Source organism: Hyaena hyaena, unplaced genomic scaffold (assembly GCF_003009895.1).
Source record: "Hyaena hyaena isolate Hyena2069 unplaced genomic scaffold, ASM300989v1 scaffold_650, whole genome shotgun sequence".
NCBI lineage: Eukaryota > Metazoa > Chordata > Mammalia > Carnivora > Hyaenidae > Hyaena > Hyaena hyaena.
Window position 1 is genome coordinate 284,345 of NW_024081283.1, and position 18,093 is coordinate 302,437.

Here is an 18,093-nt window from a genome sequence, read left to right on the forward strand (position 1 = left end):
CGTGGTTTTCGGCAGCGCTCGCGAGCTTTCCGGTTGTCCCACCAACCCGCCTTCCTTCCGGGGCGGGACTTCCTGTCCATTATTGATAGGCGCCGGGCTGCAGAGTTGTTGGAAGGAGAACAGAGGAGGTCAGTTTGGGTGTTCAGGTCTTATGCCCCCTCGAAAGGGTACCCGGGAGGACGCTCTTCCTCGCTCTCTCTCTCGCTTTTCTTTCTCCCCGAGAGGTCTCGGTTTGCTGGGACGTCTTAGGCTTTCGGTACTTCCACCCACCTGAGGCTCTTCCGCTTCCTCTTTCCCAGGCTCCGCCCCCAGCGTCCCGTGGCCATGACGACCGCCCAGCGGGACGCGCTGGTGTGGAAGCTCGCGGGGCTGCTGCGGGAGTCTGGTGAGTGGATACCGGTTGATCTGGGGCTGGGGCAAGGTGGGGGTGCACCCTGCCTTACAGAGACACTCCCCCTAGGGGTCGTAGAATTACAGCTGTTTAAGGCCACGAGCGTTCGGGCGTTAGTTCATTTTTTACTTCTCTGGGTTTGTTTTCTCTGGTGCCATTGCTTACAGTGTCCTTTGACAGTGCAAACGTTAGCCATCCTTCGAGGCCCACTCCAGTGCCACTTCCTCCATGCGTTCTCTGATACTCTCAGAGGAAGGTGATCAGTACTTGGCTGTAAGTCTCTGGAGACCAGGGACTAGTATAGTATTGCTGTGTGGCAAGGCTCTTAATATAGTTTAAAGCGTGAGATTTGTTGGAGTCAGATTCACTTGGTTTGGAATCCCAACCCTCTTTCAAACGTGGTGAAGTTAAGTTTTCTGAACCTAAGTTTTCCTCACCAGCAAAATGGCATAATGATGGTACTTAACGCAGAAGGTTGTTGTGGGGATTGATTTTAATTCATGTCAAGCACATAGGACGGTGTTTGCATAATATGTAAGGGCTCAAAACTGGTAGCTATTTTTACTAGAGTTTCTTCTTTCAGGACTTGGGCACGGTGGAGCCACACTGGTCGTTTGGTATGTGATTGACATTAGTTGTGGTAGAACAAGCCTGGGCTTTGAGGTCAGACAGAAGTAGCAACTTCCTACCACCCATATAATCCCAATTAATATTCTTCTCTAAACCCTAATTTCCGTATCTATAAGAGGTGGTCAGTAGTGCTTCTTTTTAGGAGATTCTAATGACGTTTAAAACAGGTAACCAAGTTTTCTGCCGCATACTACCCAAGTCATGTTTACTGCCTTCCAGCACTTTGTACTCCCATCGATGGTACCTTTGGAATCTTTTTATAGCAGTTTTGCTTTCTGGCTTGTTTTATTAACTGTGTATACGTGCTTTATCTCTTGTAGACTAGGGGTCTCTTGAGGGTGGGAAGAGTCTTTAAACCCTGTCCACATCTATCCTTAGTGTCAAGTGCATAGAACATCTTTTAAGTTCTAGTTGCAGGATTTATCGGTTTGTTCAGACAAATCTGACCTGGTATTCCAGGGGTTAGTCATGATGGTGTGTGTGCATGTGTGTGTATGGCTATAAAGAGGTAGCAAGAGAGAGAGCTTTATGGTGATGGAATAGTGTGTCTTCATGGTGATGTTGGTTATAAGAATCCACACCAGTAATAGTGACACAGAACTATACATATGTACATACGTACATTGTCAGTTTCCTGGCTTTGATATCCTTCGGCATTTTTATAAAATGTAACCATTGGGGGAAACTGGGTGAAGGATACAGGGTGCCTCTCTGTAAGATTTTTTGGGACATCCTTTGACTCTATCCTTGTTTTTATTTTTATTTTTTAAAATGTTTATTTTTTTTTTAGAGAAGTAAAATATTTTTATTATTTTTGTTAGTTCTTTTTTTTTTTTTTTACAAATAGTTTATTGTCAAATTAGTTTCCACATAACACTCATTGCTCATCCCCACAAGTGCCCTCCTCCATGCCCACCCCCCCCCCCCACATCCATCAGTCCTCAGTTTTTGTCAGCATTCAAGAGTCTCTCATGGTTTCCCTCTCTCCCTTTCCCCCACCATTTCCGCCCTTCTTCTCCCCCTTGTTCCTCCGTCAAGTTCCTCCTAATCCTCCTATACGTGCAAACATATGATATTTGTCCTTCTCTGCCTGACTTATTTCGCTCAGCATAACACCCTCAAGGTCCATCCATGTTGCTACACATGGCCAGATTTCATTGTTTCTCATTGCCATGTAGTATTCCATGGTATAGATAAACCACATCTTCTTGATCCATTCATCTGTTGATGGACACTTAGGCTCTTTCCATGTTTTAGCTATTGTGGAGAGTGCTGCTATGAACATTGGGGTACATGTGCTCCTATGCCTCAGCATTTCTGTATCCCTTGGGTAAATTCCTAGCAGTGCTATTGCTGGGTCATAGGGGAGTTCTATTGTTAGTTTCCTGAGGAACCTCCACACTGTTTTCCAGAGGGGCTGTACCAGTTTACATTCCCACCAACAGTGTAGGAGGGTGCCCGTTTCTCCACATCCTCGCCAGCATCTAGAGTTCTCTGATTTGCTCATTTTAGCCACTCTGACTGGCGTGAGGTGGTATCTCAGTGTGGTTTTGATTTGTATTTCCCTGATGAGGAGGGACGCTGAGCATCGTTTCCTGTGTCTGTTGGCCATCTGGATGTCCTCTTTGGAGAAGTGTCTGTTCATATCTTCTGCCCATAAAATGTTTATTTTTGAGAGAGAAAGAGGGAGAGCACTGTGTGCAAGCAGGGGAGGGGCAGAGAGAGAGGGAGACAGAGAATCCTAAGCAGCCTCCACGCTGCCAGCATAGAGCCTGAGGCAGGGCATGAACTCAGAAACCATGAGATCATGACCTGAGCTGAAATTAAGAGTTGGACGCTTAACTGACTGAGCCACTCAGGTGCCCCTCTATCTTGGTTTAAAAAAAAAAAAAAAGGTAAAAAAAATGTCTTTGTGCTTACCTCATAGCTCTACTTTTTTAGGTACAGTGATGGGTACCAAGGTAATCAAAAGATGTTCTCGAGTGACAGTCTCATTTGAGAGAGCAGTTATAGTATACAGATCAAGAATTCAAGTGCAATAATGAGTAATTACTCTTTCTGTGACGTGCATTTTAGGATTGTTTGTAAGTTTCAATAAGTGTGCATATCTTGCAATGAGAAAAAGAAGTAAAGATGAAACAAACATCTGGGGTGCCTGGTTGGTTCAGTGGTAGAACATGCGGCTTTTGATCTTTGGGTCGTGGGCCTGAGCCCCATGCTGGATGTAGTTTACTTAAAAAAAAAAAAAGAATGAGACACATTACCACCAGCTTTCATGTACAATGAATGATTGTGGTGTAAAAGTACAGCAGTGTGACACAGTGAGAACCCTGCCAGGAGGAGGTAGGTCTCGAGCTTAGCAGAGTGGAAAGGAAGATCAGAAAATGAGGAAGCTGTGAACCAAGTTGACTATATTCCCAGCATTGTGAGGAGGCCAGACTCTCTTGAGCAGATGGTGAAAGAAAATTTGGAAGAGTCAGCTGGACGTAGTGATACGATTTCATATTTCAGGCCAAAGACTTAGGACTTTTGGGGAAGATAGAGGAGAGCCATTGAAGACTTTTGAGGTGGGGAGGAGATAGTATGATGCTGGCAGCTTATAGTGTGGGTTGGAGTGGGTGAATCCTGGCGTCACAGAGTCTTAGAATAAAGGGAAAGGCCCTTTGGTTATGCTCTCTTTCCTGTCGCCCCTTTCCCTGCAGGCGATGTGGTCCTGTCTGGCTGTAGCACTCTGAGCCTGCTGACTAGCACCCTGCAGCACCTGAACCACGTATTTGAGCTGCACCTGGGGCCATGGGGCCCTGGCCAGACGGGCTTTGTGGCCCTGCCCTCTCACCCCGCCGACTCCCCTGTCATCCTCCAGCTTCAGTTCCTCTTCGATGTGCTGCAGAAAACTCTGTCACTCAAGGTTCTGGGGTGGGAATGGGCTAGGGTGTACGCAGAGCCCGAGGGCTGGGGGTGGGGACATGGGTGCAAGACGTCTGCGGGGCCCAGATTGAGGAGGCGTGAGAACTGTGGGTGGCTGTGCGGAGGAGGAGAGGCCAGGGAAAGGGAGATGTGCTGGCCTCAGGGACGTGAGTAGTTTTTTTTTTTTTTTTTTTAGCTGGTCCATGTCCCTGGTTCTGGCCTCCCAGGGCCCATCAAGATTTTTCCCTTCAAGTCCCTTCGGCAGCTGGAGGTATGGAGTGTTGGGGAGGCTGGCACCCAAAACCCAGCCTGGGGCAGCCTTTGGGGAATGGGGAAAGAGAGAGGGCCTCTTTTGGGGGTGGGGGGAACAGGCCTGAGTGTGCCTGTTGCCCCGCAGCAGTGTGGCATCCGCCTCATTTAAGGCTTCCCTGATTCATAGTTGCCCTTGTCAACTTCTCCCTCCCTGTAAGAGGAGGGGAAGTGAGGCGAAGCCTCTGTCTTTTGTGAAGTTCATTCCCGCCCCCTCCCCCCCCCCCCCCCGCGCCTTTTCTCCACCGCAGCTCCGAGGTGTCCCCATCCACTGCCTTCGTGGCCTCTGTGGCATCTATTCCCAGTTAGAGACCCTGATTTGCAGCCGGAGCATCCAGGCCTTAGAGGTAAGGAGGATGAGGGCTGGGCCCAGATGTCCCCTTCTGAGGGACATAGAGGACCAAGCTCTGACATTCCCTCTCTTTTGCAGCCTCCCCTGCCTCCCGCTTCCCTCTGGACAGTGTCCTTGCCCCCTTTGCTCTGCTCCCATAGCACCGTGTATCTGTCTGTCTGTTTATGGCCGCACCTGCCATCTCGTATTCAATATTCCTGTGTTTGTCTCCCTGTTCTCCCCACAACGAGCTCCTGGGGGCAGGGCCCGGGGCTTTCTTTCCGTCTGCCTCTGCAGACCAACTTTAGTGTATAAAGAATGAATGAATGGCTGGGAGACGGCATGGCCTTGCCGGGGGCGGAGGGGACAGCGGAGGTAATGGAGCACCCTATCTCAGGAGCTCCTCTCAGCCTGCGGTGGTGACCTCTGCTCTGCCCTGCCCTGGCTGGCTCTGCTCTCTGCCAACTTCAGCTACAATGCACTGACGTCCTTAGATAGCTCCCTGGTGAGTGCCCAAGAGGGAAGGGGGTCCAGGGAGGGACAGGGGCGGGCCCTGAGGGAGGAGGGCCAGCCGGCCGCGTGGAGGTGTCTGATTCTCTGCTGCTTTTCCCATCCACCCCTCAGCGTCTCTTGTCAGCGCTGCGCTTCCTGAATCTGAGCCACAATCAAGTGCAGGACTGTGAGGGCTTCCTGATGGTGAGTGTGGGCAGGCTGCTCGGGGCCAGCCCCACTTGGCTTTTTGATCGTTCTGCTCTCACCCTCTCTCCTGGACCTGGGTCTGCCCCGACCTTGCTCTTGGCCCCCGCCTCCCCGCAGGTGGGGCTGCCTTCTGGAGGCAGTACTGTTTGGGAACTCGGGCTCTAGCAGGAGACAGGCCAGCATTCAAATATCAGCTCCTAATCCTTGTGTGATTTGGGCCAAACTAGCCTCTGAGCGTCTGCGCCTGTCTAGTAGAAGTCCTAGGAGGACCTGCTTTTGTCGTGTTACCGTGGGTGTGAAGGTGGCGGGATGCTGCTCAGCCCAGCGCGTAGCTCAGAAAAGATACCTTCGGGATGGTGGGGAGGAACCTTCTCCCACATCTCACAGTCAGAGGCCAATGGAGTCGGACACTAGTTAATGTGGTGAGAACGGACTTTGATCCGTAACACACCGCTGGAGTAGTAGTAAGTTGTGGTACGTCACCAGCTGTAAAACTGTCTTAATTGGTAGTAAACTTACTACCCATTCAGTTTATGCAGAGATTACTGGGAGCTTTAAGGAAGAGTGAGGGAGTGGGGCTGGGGAAGCCATGGGCTGCAGCCGATTCTGTCCTTGACCGAGCCAGTCGGTTTCCTCAGGTCAGGGAACTAGAAGTACCCAAAGCAGGAAGGGGGCATTGGTCCCTATGAAACCCACATGGGTCTGGGTTTGCTCACTGGCGCTTGCCACAGTTAGCTTCCTACCTTCCCTTGGGGGCTGGGGCGCCGGGGCTCTACCTTCCGATGTTGGCTGCAACAAACCGAATTCTCCTGGCAGCCTGGAGTTTCTCTAGGAGTTGTCTTCCCAGGGATGTGACCTTGAGCTATTAGGAACTATGCTCGTATTTGTTCAAGTCTGTTAACGTGGTTGGGGGCAGGGCACGGTGGAGGCCTGGATGAAATCATTTGTGCTGAGAGTACACAGTCTTCATAGGCCAAGGTTGAGGCCTGCTTGGAAAGAAGGCTCAGAGGAGCCTGGCTAGAGTCTGGTCAAGGAGAGAATCTTTGTCCCCAACCCCTCAGGACTTGTCTGAGCTCTGCCACCTGGACATGTCCTATAACCGCCTGCACACAGTGCCGAGAACAGGACCCTCGGGGGCCGCTCTGGGTACCCTGATACTGCGAGGCAATGAGCTCCGGAGCCTGCAGGGTGAGTGGGGTGTTTGGGGAGGGAGGTGGGGGGCCAGAGAGTAGGTGGGGGGGGCAAGCCCAGAGGGGTTTTAGGGGCAGTGTGAGACTCAGCGTGGCCTCATATGGGCCTACCAGTAGGTCTGAGGTGCCCAGGCTGGTCTTTCCGCTGTGCCGTCCCCCAGCACCCTGCCCCCCGCGCACCCACGTGCCCTTCCTCCCTCCCCATCTGCCCCCAGGCCTGGAGCGGCTGAGGAACCTGCGGCACCTGGATGTGGCGTACAACCTGCTAGAAGGACACAGGGAGCTGTCCCCGTTGTGTCTGCTGGCTGAGCTCCGCAAGGTGAGTCGTGAGGGCTACCAGGACTTGGGAGCCAGCTTGGCGCCTCTGCCGGCCTCCTTCCTGGGCTGATTGGGTGAGTGCCTGTCCTCACACAGGGAGGCCTGCGGCCCATCTCAGTGTCCCCTTCCTGCTCTTCAGCTCTACCTGGAGGGGAACCCTTTGTGGTTCCACCCTGCGCACCGAGTGGCCACTGCCCAGTACTTGTCACCACGCGTCAGGGACGCTGCAGCCAGTGTGAGTGATCTCACGTCTGCTCTGCCTTCCCATTCCTGCCCGGTACCACCCCCTGCGCCCTCCTGCCTCTCCCACCCCGTCCCCAGGTGAGGGGCCACAGCCCTGGCCCCCCTGCTTGCTATGCTGTTACCCCCCGCTGAGCCTCGTGGTCCCGGACTGAAGGGCGGCCCCCAGTGGGCACGCAGGGACCCCACCACCAACACGGCCCCTCCTCCTTTGTCCTTGCTCAGTTCCTTCTCGATGGGAAAGTCTTGTCACTGACTGACTTTCAGGTTAGTTCGCTGGGAGCGCCGGGAATAGGATGGGTTTGGGAGGACGGGAAAGGGGTCCCGGGGTCGGGGTCTTTCTGGGAAGCTGCAGGTGAGGGCCTGTCCCTGGGCTAGCGCCGCAGGGCACAGGTCACCTCTGGCTCCAGGCTCTCTCTCCTTCCTGCCGTCACACCCCAGGTCTCCTCCACACCCTCCAGCTCCACGGCTGCCCCTGCGCCCTGGCCAGCAGGGAGTACTGTTGAAACCTCAGGTGGCCCTGACCTGAGTGACAGCATCTCCTCTGGGGGCGTTGTGGCCCAGCCCCCCCATCGTAAGGTTAAGGTCAGCAGTGTCTTAGGCCACCTTGTGCCTGGGGGTGAGTCCCTTTAGCGGGTGCTCTGGTTTACGGATGGGTAAGAAATAGTAAGGGCTCATCCTTGCTTGTGGGTGGGGCTTTCTGGGTAGGTTGGGTGGGTGGCCGCGGATGGCAGGGTGAGGGTCCCCGGCTCTCATAGAGCACGGTCCCTCTGTCCACCCTCAGAGCCGAGTCCGTGTGAGGCGAGCAAGCATCTCAGAACCTAGTGATACGGACCCGGAGCCCCGTACTCTAGAGCCCTCCCCGGCTGGTAAGTCCTCCATGCCCCCGGCTGTCTTCAGTGTTCCGTCCCTGTCTTCTCAGCAGGGGGGTCCTGGCTGTGGCGGAGCAGAGCGCTGTAGAGGGCCTCCCGGGCGTTCCTCTTTCTTTCTAATTTAGGGGAAGAAGAGCCCGCTCCTGGGTAGCATTTTCCAAAGTGTTTTTCAAGGAACATGATTTTTGTGGGCTGTCGGAAGGTCACTTGATGACTAGATTCCCTGGGAATTTCTGGGCTGACCAAAGTTAAATAGACATCCTCCCGGGATGGCTCAGGACCTGCAGGAGGCCCCCTTGTATCTGGAATCTTCCAGGCAGCTCATGCTTTGTGGTTCTGAGTTGCACATGGCCACAGTGTTCCACGGAACACTCTTCAGGACATGCTGCCAAGGGAAAGCCTTCAACCCCCACCCCCACCCCCCCGCCCGCGATCCCCAGCCCCTATTACATTGCACATCTTTTTACTTCACTCTGAGGAACGGTTGCAGAAGAGGTCAGGGCTCGTCAGGGGTAGTGGTGGGGGCGCGGGCTTGCTCAGTGTTGCTCTCCCCACCGGCCCAGGGCAGTTTGTGCAGCAGCAGCGGGAACTTGAACTCATGAACAGCTTCCGCGAACGGTTTGGCTGTGACTGGCTACAGTATAAGAATCACCTGGATAGCTCTGGGACCCCGGGTCTGGCCACCTCACAGACCCCTGCCCTCAGCACACTGTCCCCGGACACCCGGAGCCCGGGGTCTGTGCCCGGGCCCCCACCCCTGCACAGGGAGTCACCACAGGAAATCACAGAGGAGGTCGGGCCACGGCCGGAGCCCCAGGAAGAAGAGGTGGCGGAGGAACTTGTGAAAGAGAAAGAAGGAAAAGAAGAAGAGGAGGAGGAGCAGGAGCAGAATGAAGTAGAGGGTGAGCCTTGAGAGCTTGGTGCCCGCCAGGGAGACAGGGCCCGGTGCTGGCGGTGTATCTGGGAGTTAGGAAAACCCAGACTTGGGATGGCTCCCCCTTTTGTGTGTTTGTTTCTTGTTTTTTTTTTTTTTTGTTTATTTTTAATGTTTATTTTTGAGTGCAAGTAGGAGAGGGGCAGAGAGAGGGGGAGACACAGGATCTGAAGCAGGCTCCAGGCTCTGAGCTGTCAGCACAGAGCCCGATGCGGGGCTCGAACCCACAAACTGTGAGACCATGACCTGAGCCCAAGTCGGATGCTTCACCGACTGAGCCCACCAGGCGCACCAGGTCATCCACCTGGATGACCTCTTTTGGATGGAGGGCCACCCCATGGGAAGGCAGAGTCGGGGATACCTCTCCCTTCTTACGGGGTTGCTCCCCTGGTCTCTCCTCAGCGGAACTGTGTCGCCCCATGTTGGTGTGTCCCCTGGAGGGGCCTGACAGTGTGCGCGGCAGGGAATGCTTTCTCCGGGTCACCTCCAGCCACCTGTTTGAGGTGGAGCTCCAAGCGGCCCGGACCCTGGCACGGCTGGAGCTCCAGAGCCTTGAGGCGGCGGAGGTGGAGCCTGAGCCTCAGAGCGGGAGAGAGGAGGTGCTCACGGTGAGCGGTGGCGCGGGCTCCTGGGACACGGGCTGAGCTCTTCGCAGGAACCGACTCGGGCAGCATGGCTGTTGGGGTGCCAGGCACTGGGTTGCAAGTTTCCCACAGCCTCTTGTTGGCTCTTGGAGCAGAAGAGGGGCGCTGTGGGGGCGTAGGTGTGGCCCCAGGCAGCCTGGAGGCCAGGCTGGTGCGCTAGAGCATGGATGTCAGCAAGAGCGTTCTCGTGACATCCAGAGCTGCTGTTGTCTTCGGGCCGTCAGTGTAACCGAATCCCTCTTGTCCACTCTCTTCTCTTTTTTTTCTTTCTTTCTTTCTTTTTTTTTTTTTTAATGGTTTTAATATTTGATTTTGAGAGAGAGAGGGAACATGTGCACCTGTGCAAGCGCAAGCTGGGGAGGAGCAGAGAGGGAGACACAGAACCCTAAGCAAGCTCCAGTCCCTGAGCTGTCAGCACAGAGCCTGATGCGAGGCTCGGACCCATGAACCGTGAGATCATAACCTGAGCCAAAGTCAGACGCTTAACTGTCTGAGCCCCTTCTCTCCTCTTTTCTACCCTGTCCCCCTGTCTGTGTGCAGGGCTCAGAGCCGCTCCCTGGGGCCCCTGTCCTTGTTCTGCGTTTCTCCTACATTTGTCCTGACCGGCAGCTGCGTCGCTACGTGGTGCTGGAGCCCGATGCCCACGCAGCTATCCAGGTAACGGGGCCTGGAGCGAGGCCCAGGGGGCTGGGGGAAGTTTGGGAGGCTGAGGGCCAGGGCGCAGTGCTCACCGCTACCCCTGGCCCACCCTGTTTCAGGAGCTGCTTGCTGTGTTGACCCAAGCAGCCACCGCGGCTCAGTGTCAGCTTGGGGAAGCGAGAGAGCCACTGAGGGGCAGGCTCCAGTGTCTGCGTTGTGGCCATGAGTTCAAGCCAGAGGAGCCCAGGTTGGGATTAGACAGTGAGGAAGGCTGGAGGCCTCTCTTCCAAGAGACAGGTATGGACCTTGCCCTTGGCCTTCCTGCCCACACGTCTCCCCCCGTTTCAGAGACAGTGGCTTTGAGGGAGGGAGTGTGGAGGGGGAACCCGAGGCAAGGGAAGGAATTGGGACCAACTTTTCTGCCTGGAGGAAAATAGAACCATTTGCCTGATACATTTACCAAAAAAAGAAAAAAGAAGGAGCAAAAAAGAGAAATTATATTCTTTTTCTTTTTGAAAGTCAGGAAATACAATCTCTGAAACTGTTTAAGCGTACTCATTACTTTTTCATAACTCGAAGGCTCTTTCTACTTTTTCTGGCTAATACTTAGAAACTGCATAAAAGCTCCTCAGCTGTCCCTGCAGTATTGGGTGTAGTGCTATCCTCCGAGCGTGCTTGGCTTTTGAGGAAGATACTTGGGGAGCTGGCGAAGGTCATCCTTCCCTGACTGATCTTGGAAACTACTTAATACCAAGGGGTGCCTCATGGTGTCTTTTACACTGTGTTCTTTAAAGGGAGAGATTCCTTCACTGTAGATCAGTCAAGAAGCTATGTCTTTGAAGACGTTAAAGAAGAAAGAAATATTCCTGATAGCATCTGTGTTGAAATGTATAACTTCTCTTCGCCCCTGTTTTCTTCTTGGCAGCGGCTAGAGCAGGGGTTTAAAGTTTATTGAGAGAGTAGACCCCTCCCCATCCCCCACTCTAAGTCTCCCTCCCCAGAGGCCCAGAAGCATGAAGTGTGCAGTGGAAGGAGCCCCATCCCCTCGAAGACCTCTTTCTGTGCTCCACAGGGTCACGTGGTCCCTGGGGTCCCTTTAGTGGGTCGTTACCAGAGAACATTCCCGTGTGTTATGTTTCTTTTTATTTGAGCCTCGGTTACCTTATCTGAACGAAAAAAGGGAGCGAACCTGTCCTCTGTACTGTTAGGAGATGTAAATGTGGCAAAAAGACACCGGGCACAGCGTCTGGCACAAAGCATAGGTCCTCTGTAAATGGTGGCTGTCGCTGCTAGCCTCGGCTCCCAGTCTGGGGCCGGGCACGTTAAATTATTTGATTGTTGCTTTTCTTACTTGCAAAATGGGATCGGGAGAGTTTTGATTCTGTCGTCTAAGGATCTGGCGTATGCCCAGCATGCTACAGCTGCTCAAAAAATGTTTCTTCTTTTGCCACCGATCCCTGACCTGGGTTCTTTACCTGGTCTGTGCACCCATCCTGACAACTCTGTAAGACAGGCACCCCGTTACAGAAGAGGAACCAGGCTCAGAGGGCTTAGGTGACTTGGTATAATTGCTTAGGTGACAACTGTTAAGTGACAGGGCCCAGAATTGGACCCATACCTGGCACCCTGCCTTCCTGATCTGTTGATTTGGGGCTTTCAGACGTGGCTGGTGGAGCCTCAGAGCCTGTGAGCAGCCTGAGGCTGTGGGAGGGCCCAGAGCAGGGCCTGGCTGAGCTTGGTCCTCTCTGAGAAGCCTCCAATAAGAAGGTGGCGTCCATTTTGAGGAGGTTGTAGGCCTTGGGTCTGGGTTTGCTCCTCCCTCACTGGGATGGAGAGTGGCTGGTTAACAGGCCTGCAGAGGGAGTGGGGAGAGGGGTGCTAGGAATGCGGGGGAGTGTATGAGGCTGGAGATGTCGGCCAGGGTGGGTCCAAGAGGGGGTGGGGAACATTAGGAGCACGGTGGGAGATTGCGGCACTGTGTCGGGGGTGGTTCACGGGGACTGTGCCCAACCTTCCTTCCAGAATCTCCTGCTGTATGTCCGAACTGTGGTAGCGACCATGTGGTTCTCCTGGCTCTGTCTCTGGGAACCACCAGCAGGGAGCATGGGCAGGGAGAGCAATCGCCAGCTCTCTTGCAGTCCACCAGAGCTGTCCGTGACCCTCCTGGCCACAGTGACCACAGCGACAGGGCCGACCGGGCCTCACCTCAGGCACCGGCCTCCCGAGACCACCAGAGTTGGAGCCTCAGTCCCCGTGAGTAGAGGTGAAATGAGACAGGGGTGGTGTTTGGGGGAGGGAGGAGGCCCTGCTGGGGAGGCGGGCTGGCCCCGTGGCAGTCGAGGGGTGCTGACGGCCCACTGCTTGCCTGCAGCCCCTGAGCGCCACAGCCTCCGCTCTGTGGACCACCGACTCCGGCTCTTCCTGGACGTTGAGGTGTTCACCGATGCCCAGGAGGAGTTCCAGTGCTACACCAAGGTCTGTGCCAGCCTGGCGCTATCCCGCACTCCTGACCACCTGCTCACTGCCAGCCCGGCACTGCCCCATGCCCTGAGTGCCCGCTTGCTGCCAGCCTGGTGCTGCCCTGTGCCCTGACTGCCAGCTCGTTGCCAGCCCAGCACTGCACCCCTGACCACCTGCTCGTGCCAGCCTGGCACTGCCCCGTGCCCCCGAAAGCCCGCTCACTGCCAGCCCGGTGCCGCCCCGCGCCCTGACCGCCCGCTCGCTGCCAGCCTGATGCTGCCCTGTGCCCCAACCACCCACTCGCTGCCAGCCTGGCAGGTTGTGTCTGAGCTGTGGCTCTAGAGGCACTGGGTCTGGCTCCTGGTTTCCACTCCAGTGGTCGCATGTGGCATGGCTGTGACATCAGAGCCTCTATTGTTACCACTCTGCAGCAGGGGTCACAGTGCCCGCATTAACAGTGAGGTGGCATCAGTGAGGGTCCGCATCAGAGCTGCTGGTGTTAAGTGGGACCGCCTGTCACTGTTGCAGATCCATGCTGTTAACTGGTCCCTCTGAGCATCTAGCCTGTGCAGGACACTGAGGTCTAGAGTAAATCAGTGTTGCCAGCTGCCTCACATTGTGTGAGAAACCCGATGGTCGTGGAAGGGCTGGACTCAGGCCGAGTGAGGGGGCCTCTCCTTCTTGGGGAGCCCGTCGAAGATCTAAAGCAGGCCCTGATGGAGGAGTTACAGAGCAGGAGGCGAGGAGGATCTGGGGAAAGGAAGCAGCACACGTGTGGGGGGCCCCTGAGAGAGGAGAAACTGCTGTCCGGGTGACAGGAGGTGGGGTCGGGAGGGGGCGGGTGTCCGGAGAGGCGTCTGAAGAGGCAGGCAGGGGCCAGTTTAGGGGCAGCCTCAAGTGCTTGCCAGGGAGGTTGGACCTGATCCCAGGTGCCGCAGGAGGCCTGACGCAGGGGAGCGGCAGTCCGCCTTGTTTTAGGACAGTCTGGCCGAGAGTGGAGGGTCCCCCTCCGTGTCCCCGACACAGTGCTTGGCAGGGAAACCTGCTGAGCCGACTGAGGGTCGGGGCGCACCGGGGTGGCGGGGCCAGGGCGCGTGAGCGCTGGGGAGGGGCTTGGGCACCGCGCCTCTGCTCTCAGCTTGGCAGCCGCCTTCCCGGTCCTTTCTTGTTTCTCAGCAGTCCGCTCTGCCCCTCAGGTGCCCCTGGCATTGGCAGGCCACCCTGGGGAGTCTGTCTGTCTTGTGGTGGTGTCTGACCGCAGGCTTTATGTGTTGAAAGTGACAGGGGAGATAAGGTGAGCGACTGGGGCCGCCGGGGACAGGGCGGGGCCCCTTGGGTCTCCCGCCACTCACTCTTTGCCCCTGCTCTGGCCCTCCGTCTCCACAGCGGGCCTCCAGCTAGCTGGCTACAGCTGGCCCTGGCTGTTCCCCTGCATGACCTGAGTGGCCTCGAACTGGGGCTGGCAGGACAGAGTCTGCGGCTGGAGTGGGCTGCCGGGGCAGGCAGCGCCGTCCTGCTGCCCCGAGACGCCAGGCATTGCCGGGCCTTCCTAGACGAGCTTACCGGTGAGAGAGGGAAGGGGGGAAGGGCGGTGCAGGGAAGGCGTTGAGAGGTGTGGGGAGTGGGGCGATGGAGGAGGTGGTCTCTGACGTTCCCTGTCCCTGGCTGGCGCTGTCCAGGTGTCTTGCAGGCTCTGCCTCCCACCTGGAGGAGCAGCGTCCGTGCCACAGAGGAGGAGGTGACCCCGGAGCACCGCCTCTGGTGAGTGAGGGGAGGTGGAGGCCGGGCTTGGCTGCCCAGACAGCCGTGCTTGGAGCACAGGCCCCTGACCACGAGTACAGTTTGCCCTGAGCACGGGGGCCTGCCATCCGTGTTCGCTCCCGCACCCCCTGACCCAGCCCTGGTCCCTCCTCCCTGCCCCTCTCAGTATTTCCCACCCCCCTCGCTAACCTCACCTTTTCCCCAGGCCTTTGCTGGAGAGAGACTCTTCCTCGGAGCCTCCCCTGTTCTTCTACCTTCGGGTGTTCCTGGTCGAAGGTGAGGCTTCTTAACTTCGTCTTGCCCCAGGCGGCCGGCTGCGTCCCCCGTTGCCTCTCATGCCCTGGAAGCAGTTTTCAAGTCCTGGAATCCGGGCTTCCTGTCCCTCACAGGCACACCCAAATGACAGCCTCAGTTTTCCTGGCCTCTCTGAGTGGGGCCAGGAGGTGTCCTGGGTCCTCAGTTGCTGAGAGACCTGTGCTTCTGGGTGTGGGCTTCATTCTATGAAGTGGGGCAGGTTGGCTGGGTCTGCTCTACCTCCTCCTGTCAGAGGAGGCGAGTGGCTCTTTTCTTTCCGAGTGCGGTGGGTGGTGGGGCAGGTTCCCTTTGTCTTGGCCTCAGAGCTTTTGGAAGCTAGGGGTGCCTGGAGTGTGGACAGGGGAGGGCCGCGGCCTCCAGGGGCTCGGGCTGCTGTGTGGCCGCCTCGGCAGGGTGTGGTTCACTCCTCTGCCCCGGGGACCTGGGCTCCTCTGTGGCTTTCCACCCTGGGCCTTGCCCTGTCTCTTTCCCTCCAGGCCCTGCAACCTGCCCTGTGTCCCTGTTGATGACTCTGTCCACCCTGTACCTGTTAGAGGAGGACCCTGTGGGGTCCCAGGCAGAACCTGCTCTTCCAGCAGCTTCTGGTGAAGCCTCTGAGAAGTGCCTGCCCTCGGGGCTGCACCCTTCTGTGCACGTCAGGGAGCAGTGGCCACTCAGCAGCCTGAGCTCCGTGCTGCTCTATCGCACGGCCCCGGGGGACCTGCGGCTGGTCTTCTATGATGAGGTGTGTGTGTGTGAGAGAGAGAGAGAGAGAGAGAGAGAGAGAGAGAGAGAGAGGTGGGGCAGAGGTGCTGGGCAGTGTGGGAAACAGGTCTCGGAGGGCTGGGCATTGGGGGCAGTGTGGATGCAATGGGCAGTCATGCTGGAGGGAACATGGGGAAGTGGGGTGCAAGGAACTGGGGGGCTGGCTGGGCCTGGATGAGCAGCAGGTGGGGGGAGGGGAGACAGCTGTGGGCAGTGGAACCCCGTGGACCCGGAGCGTGGCTTTGTGTTGGCCGGAGGCCTTCCATGATGTAACAGCTGCTGCTTGGAGTTCGTGTTTGATTGGGCCCCGCGTGCCAGCCGTCTGGTTTTCACAGCCTCTGTGGGAGGAGGGAGTCTCATTAGGCCTTTTTACAGATGGAAAAACTGAGGCTTGGGGACATTAACCTATTTGCCTGGACCACAAGTGGTAGATACAGAAATTGAACTCCAACCAGTTCTTTGGAACGGAGTCCAGAACTTACATTCTGGAAAACAGGATGGATTAAAAAAAAACAAGATAATAAACATGGAAGCCTTCTGGGGGGCCTTCAGTAAGTGTTGATCGTGTTTTGTTTAAAAAGCTCAAAGTCAGGGGCTCCTATAGGGAGTGACACAGGTTTGGGGAAGGAAAGAGACCTTTGAGTCCAGGAGGGGCGGTGGGTCCTCCGGGAGCCTCACCTCACTAGCACTTGTCTGCCAGGTGTCCCGGCTGGAGAGTTTTTGGGCACTTCGGGTAGTGTGTCCCGAGCAGCTGACGGCCCTGTTGGCCTGGATCCGGGAGCCCTGGGAGGAGTTGTTTTCCATCGGACTCCGGACTGTGACCCAGGAGGCTCTAGATCTTGACCGGTGAGGCTTCCCCGCCGACCCCGCCTTGGCCTTGGGAGCCACAGCTGCAGACACCATCTCTCCAGACTCCGGCTGCGGACTTCTCCAGCCTTCGGACGCTCAGTGAGGCCCCATAATGACCCGGGAAAGGGTCGCCTCACCCAAGGGAAGGGTGAGAGAAGTTGCCTGGCCTGGCCCAAGGGGACAAGCTAAGTGGTCAGTGGGAACGTTTCTCCTGCACATTTTCTCAGGTATCAATAAAATCGTTTCCATTCCAGAGGCCATGGGGGTACTGCCATGTGTCATTCGTGCAGCCTGTCGCTCCTCCATCTCTTCTAACAGGAACTGCCCCGCCCAGAGCGCTGCCTCAGCGGACAGCGCAGGCAGCCTTGTTTGTTCTGTGAGACCCCATGTCCCCACTCTGCCCCGGCTGACGGGAGCCAGTAGGACACCAGACTCACGGGCACCAGCCCTCAGCCTGCAGTGCCTGTTACAGGGCCTGACATGGAAATCACTGCCTAACAAACAGTTGGGCCAGTTCGATTCTCGCTCTTTCTCGGCTTACAGCTGGGAACTAACGAAGCTCTCAAGCCATTGGCAGTAGGTGCTGAACACGAGAAGGCGTCTGAGGAGAGGATGTGAGGAGTTGGGCTGTGGAGGGCGTGCTTGGCATCTGTGGGTTCCGCTCCCGCCTCTCCTCGGAGCGCTTCCTCCCTCAGTCTGGTGGCCTGGTTGGGTTGACCCTGCTCCTTTACCTCTGTCTCTGCAGCCACAGTGATCAGGGACACTCATGTGACTTGGTTTGGTTGCTGGAGCTCCCAGGAGGGAGGTACGTGTCCCCATGAGGGGTGCGGACAGGAAGCCTCAAGCTGCTGGCCGTGAGGGGAGAGCTTTCCCGAGAGCGGAACCGAGCAGGGTCAGGCCAGAGCCGAGCGATGGGCGTGCAGGGCCATGTCCTGGTGGTGTGTTTGGAGTTCCCGGGTCCAGTCCTGCCTGGAGGCAGGCGCCCCCAGAACTTGAGGTTACATGAACTAAAGGAGATCCCCTCCATGTTTCTTTTTTTCCTCTCTCTTTCGGCTTAAGCTAATTTGAAACAAGTAACGACCCACAGGAAGGGTCTTAATTGTGTAAATCCCTGTTAAGCTTAGGTTTTGAGCCAGCCTGACTTGGGACCCGAGTTTTGTACACAGGACACGGCGGGAGGAGTGGCACCCACCTGTGTACAGAGGCCCCGGAAGGAGGGCTTGGGGAAGGAGTGTTGGGGGCTCAAGCCATGCTTCCCTTAAGCCCCAAAGCTGGGCTCTGGCCGAGTCTGTTGTGTGGTTTTGGGGTGGCTCTCATCTGTGCAGCATTTACACACCCAGGCGCTGAGCCAGGTGCTTAGGGATGGTACCTGTCCCTCCCAGGGGGCCTGGGAAGCAGGTGGCATCTTGTTGCAGGAAGTAGGCTTACAGGAGCTAAATGACTTGTTCAACATCAGGTCTGTAAAGGGAGGAGACCTGATGTGTCCAGGCTTAGGAGTTCAAAGCCTGGGAAGTCAGCAAACCTCAGAACCTCACTGCCTCCAGTTCCCTGCAGTGATGGGCCTCTGTGCCTGGCCCTGCTCCCAGCTCACAGAGAGGGACCAGTGCCCACCCTGCCCTACATAATCGTGGACTCGTATAGGACAGGCGAGCCGGATGGAGTGTATCTCAAGTTTCTCTTTCCCCCAGGGTGTAGCGAGACGTTAGGTGAAGTATTGATTCATGGGTGATTTTCACCCTTTCCAGCGGAACTGTTGAGGACAGAGATGCTGATCCTTAGATTTTAAGTCAAAGTGCTAAACGGTAAGAAGAGATTTGAGAGGGACCATAAAGGGACGAAGAGCTCTGCAGGGGGGAGAGG

The 18,093-nt window shown here is 56.2% G+C and overlaps 1 protein-coding gene and 1 pseudogene across 1 annotated transcript; one reads left to right on the forward strand and one right to left on the reverse strand.

The window, feature by feature from the left end:
* The window catches only part of LOC120219808, a 15,375-nt pseudogene extending 15,049 nt beyond the window's left edge, over positions 1-326 (reverse strand).
* Positions 73-16,491, forward strand: LOC120219824 (serine/threonine kinase 11 interacting protein). The gene is made up of 25 exons (XM_039216697.1): positions 73-128; positions 300-385; positions 3,724-3,929; positions 4,125-4,199; positions 4,489-4,584; positions 4,966-5,073; positions 5,193-5,264; positions 6,329-6,455; positions 6,673-6,776; positions 6,915-7,010; positions 7,241-7,282; positions 7,457-7,600; positions 7,800-7,884; positions 8,451-8,789; positions 9,224-9,429; positions 10,006-10,122; positions 10,224-10,401; positions 12,127-12,357; positions 12,476-12,579; positions 13,761-13,858; positions 13,951-14,129; positions 14,244-14,325; positions 14,531-14,601; positions 15,117-15,364; positions 16,085-16,491. Exons 2-25 carry the CDS (start codon positions 325-327, stop codon positions 16,232-16,234), a joined length of 3,219 nt encoding a protein of 1,072 aa, XP_039072628.1. The 5' UTR covers positions 73-128; positions 300-324; the 3' UTR covers positions 16,235-16,491.
* The last annotated feature ends 1,602 nt before the right edge of the window (positions 16,492-18,093 follow it).

Excerpts from the sequence above, each read along its gene's own strand:
- LOC120219824 (XM_039216697.1), top strand. The coding sequence starts at position 325 with ATGACGACCGCCCAGCGGGACGCGCTGGTGTGGAAGCTCGCGGGGCTG. Across the intron at positions 13,859-13,950 it reads AAAGTGACAGGGGAGATAAG|CGGGCCTCCAGCTAGCTGGC; the intron begins GTGAGCGACTGG and ends CCGTCTCCACAG. Across the intron at positions 14,326-14,530 it reads ACCCCGGAGCACCGCCTCTG|GCCTTTGCTGGAGAGAGACT; the intron begins GTGAGTGAGGGG and ends CCTTTTCCCCAG.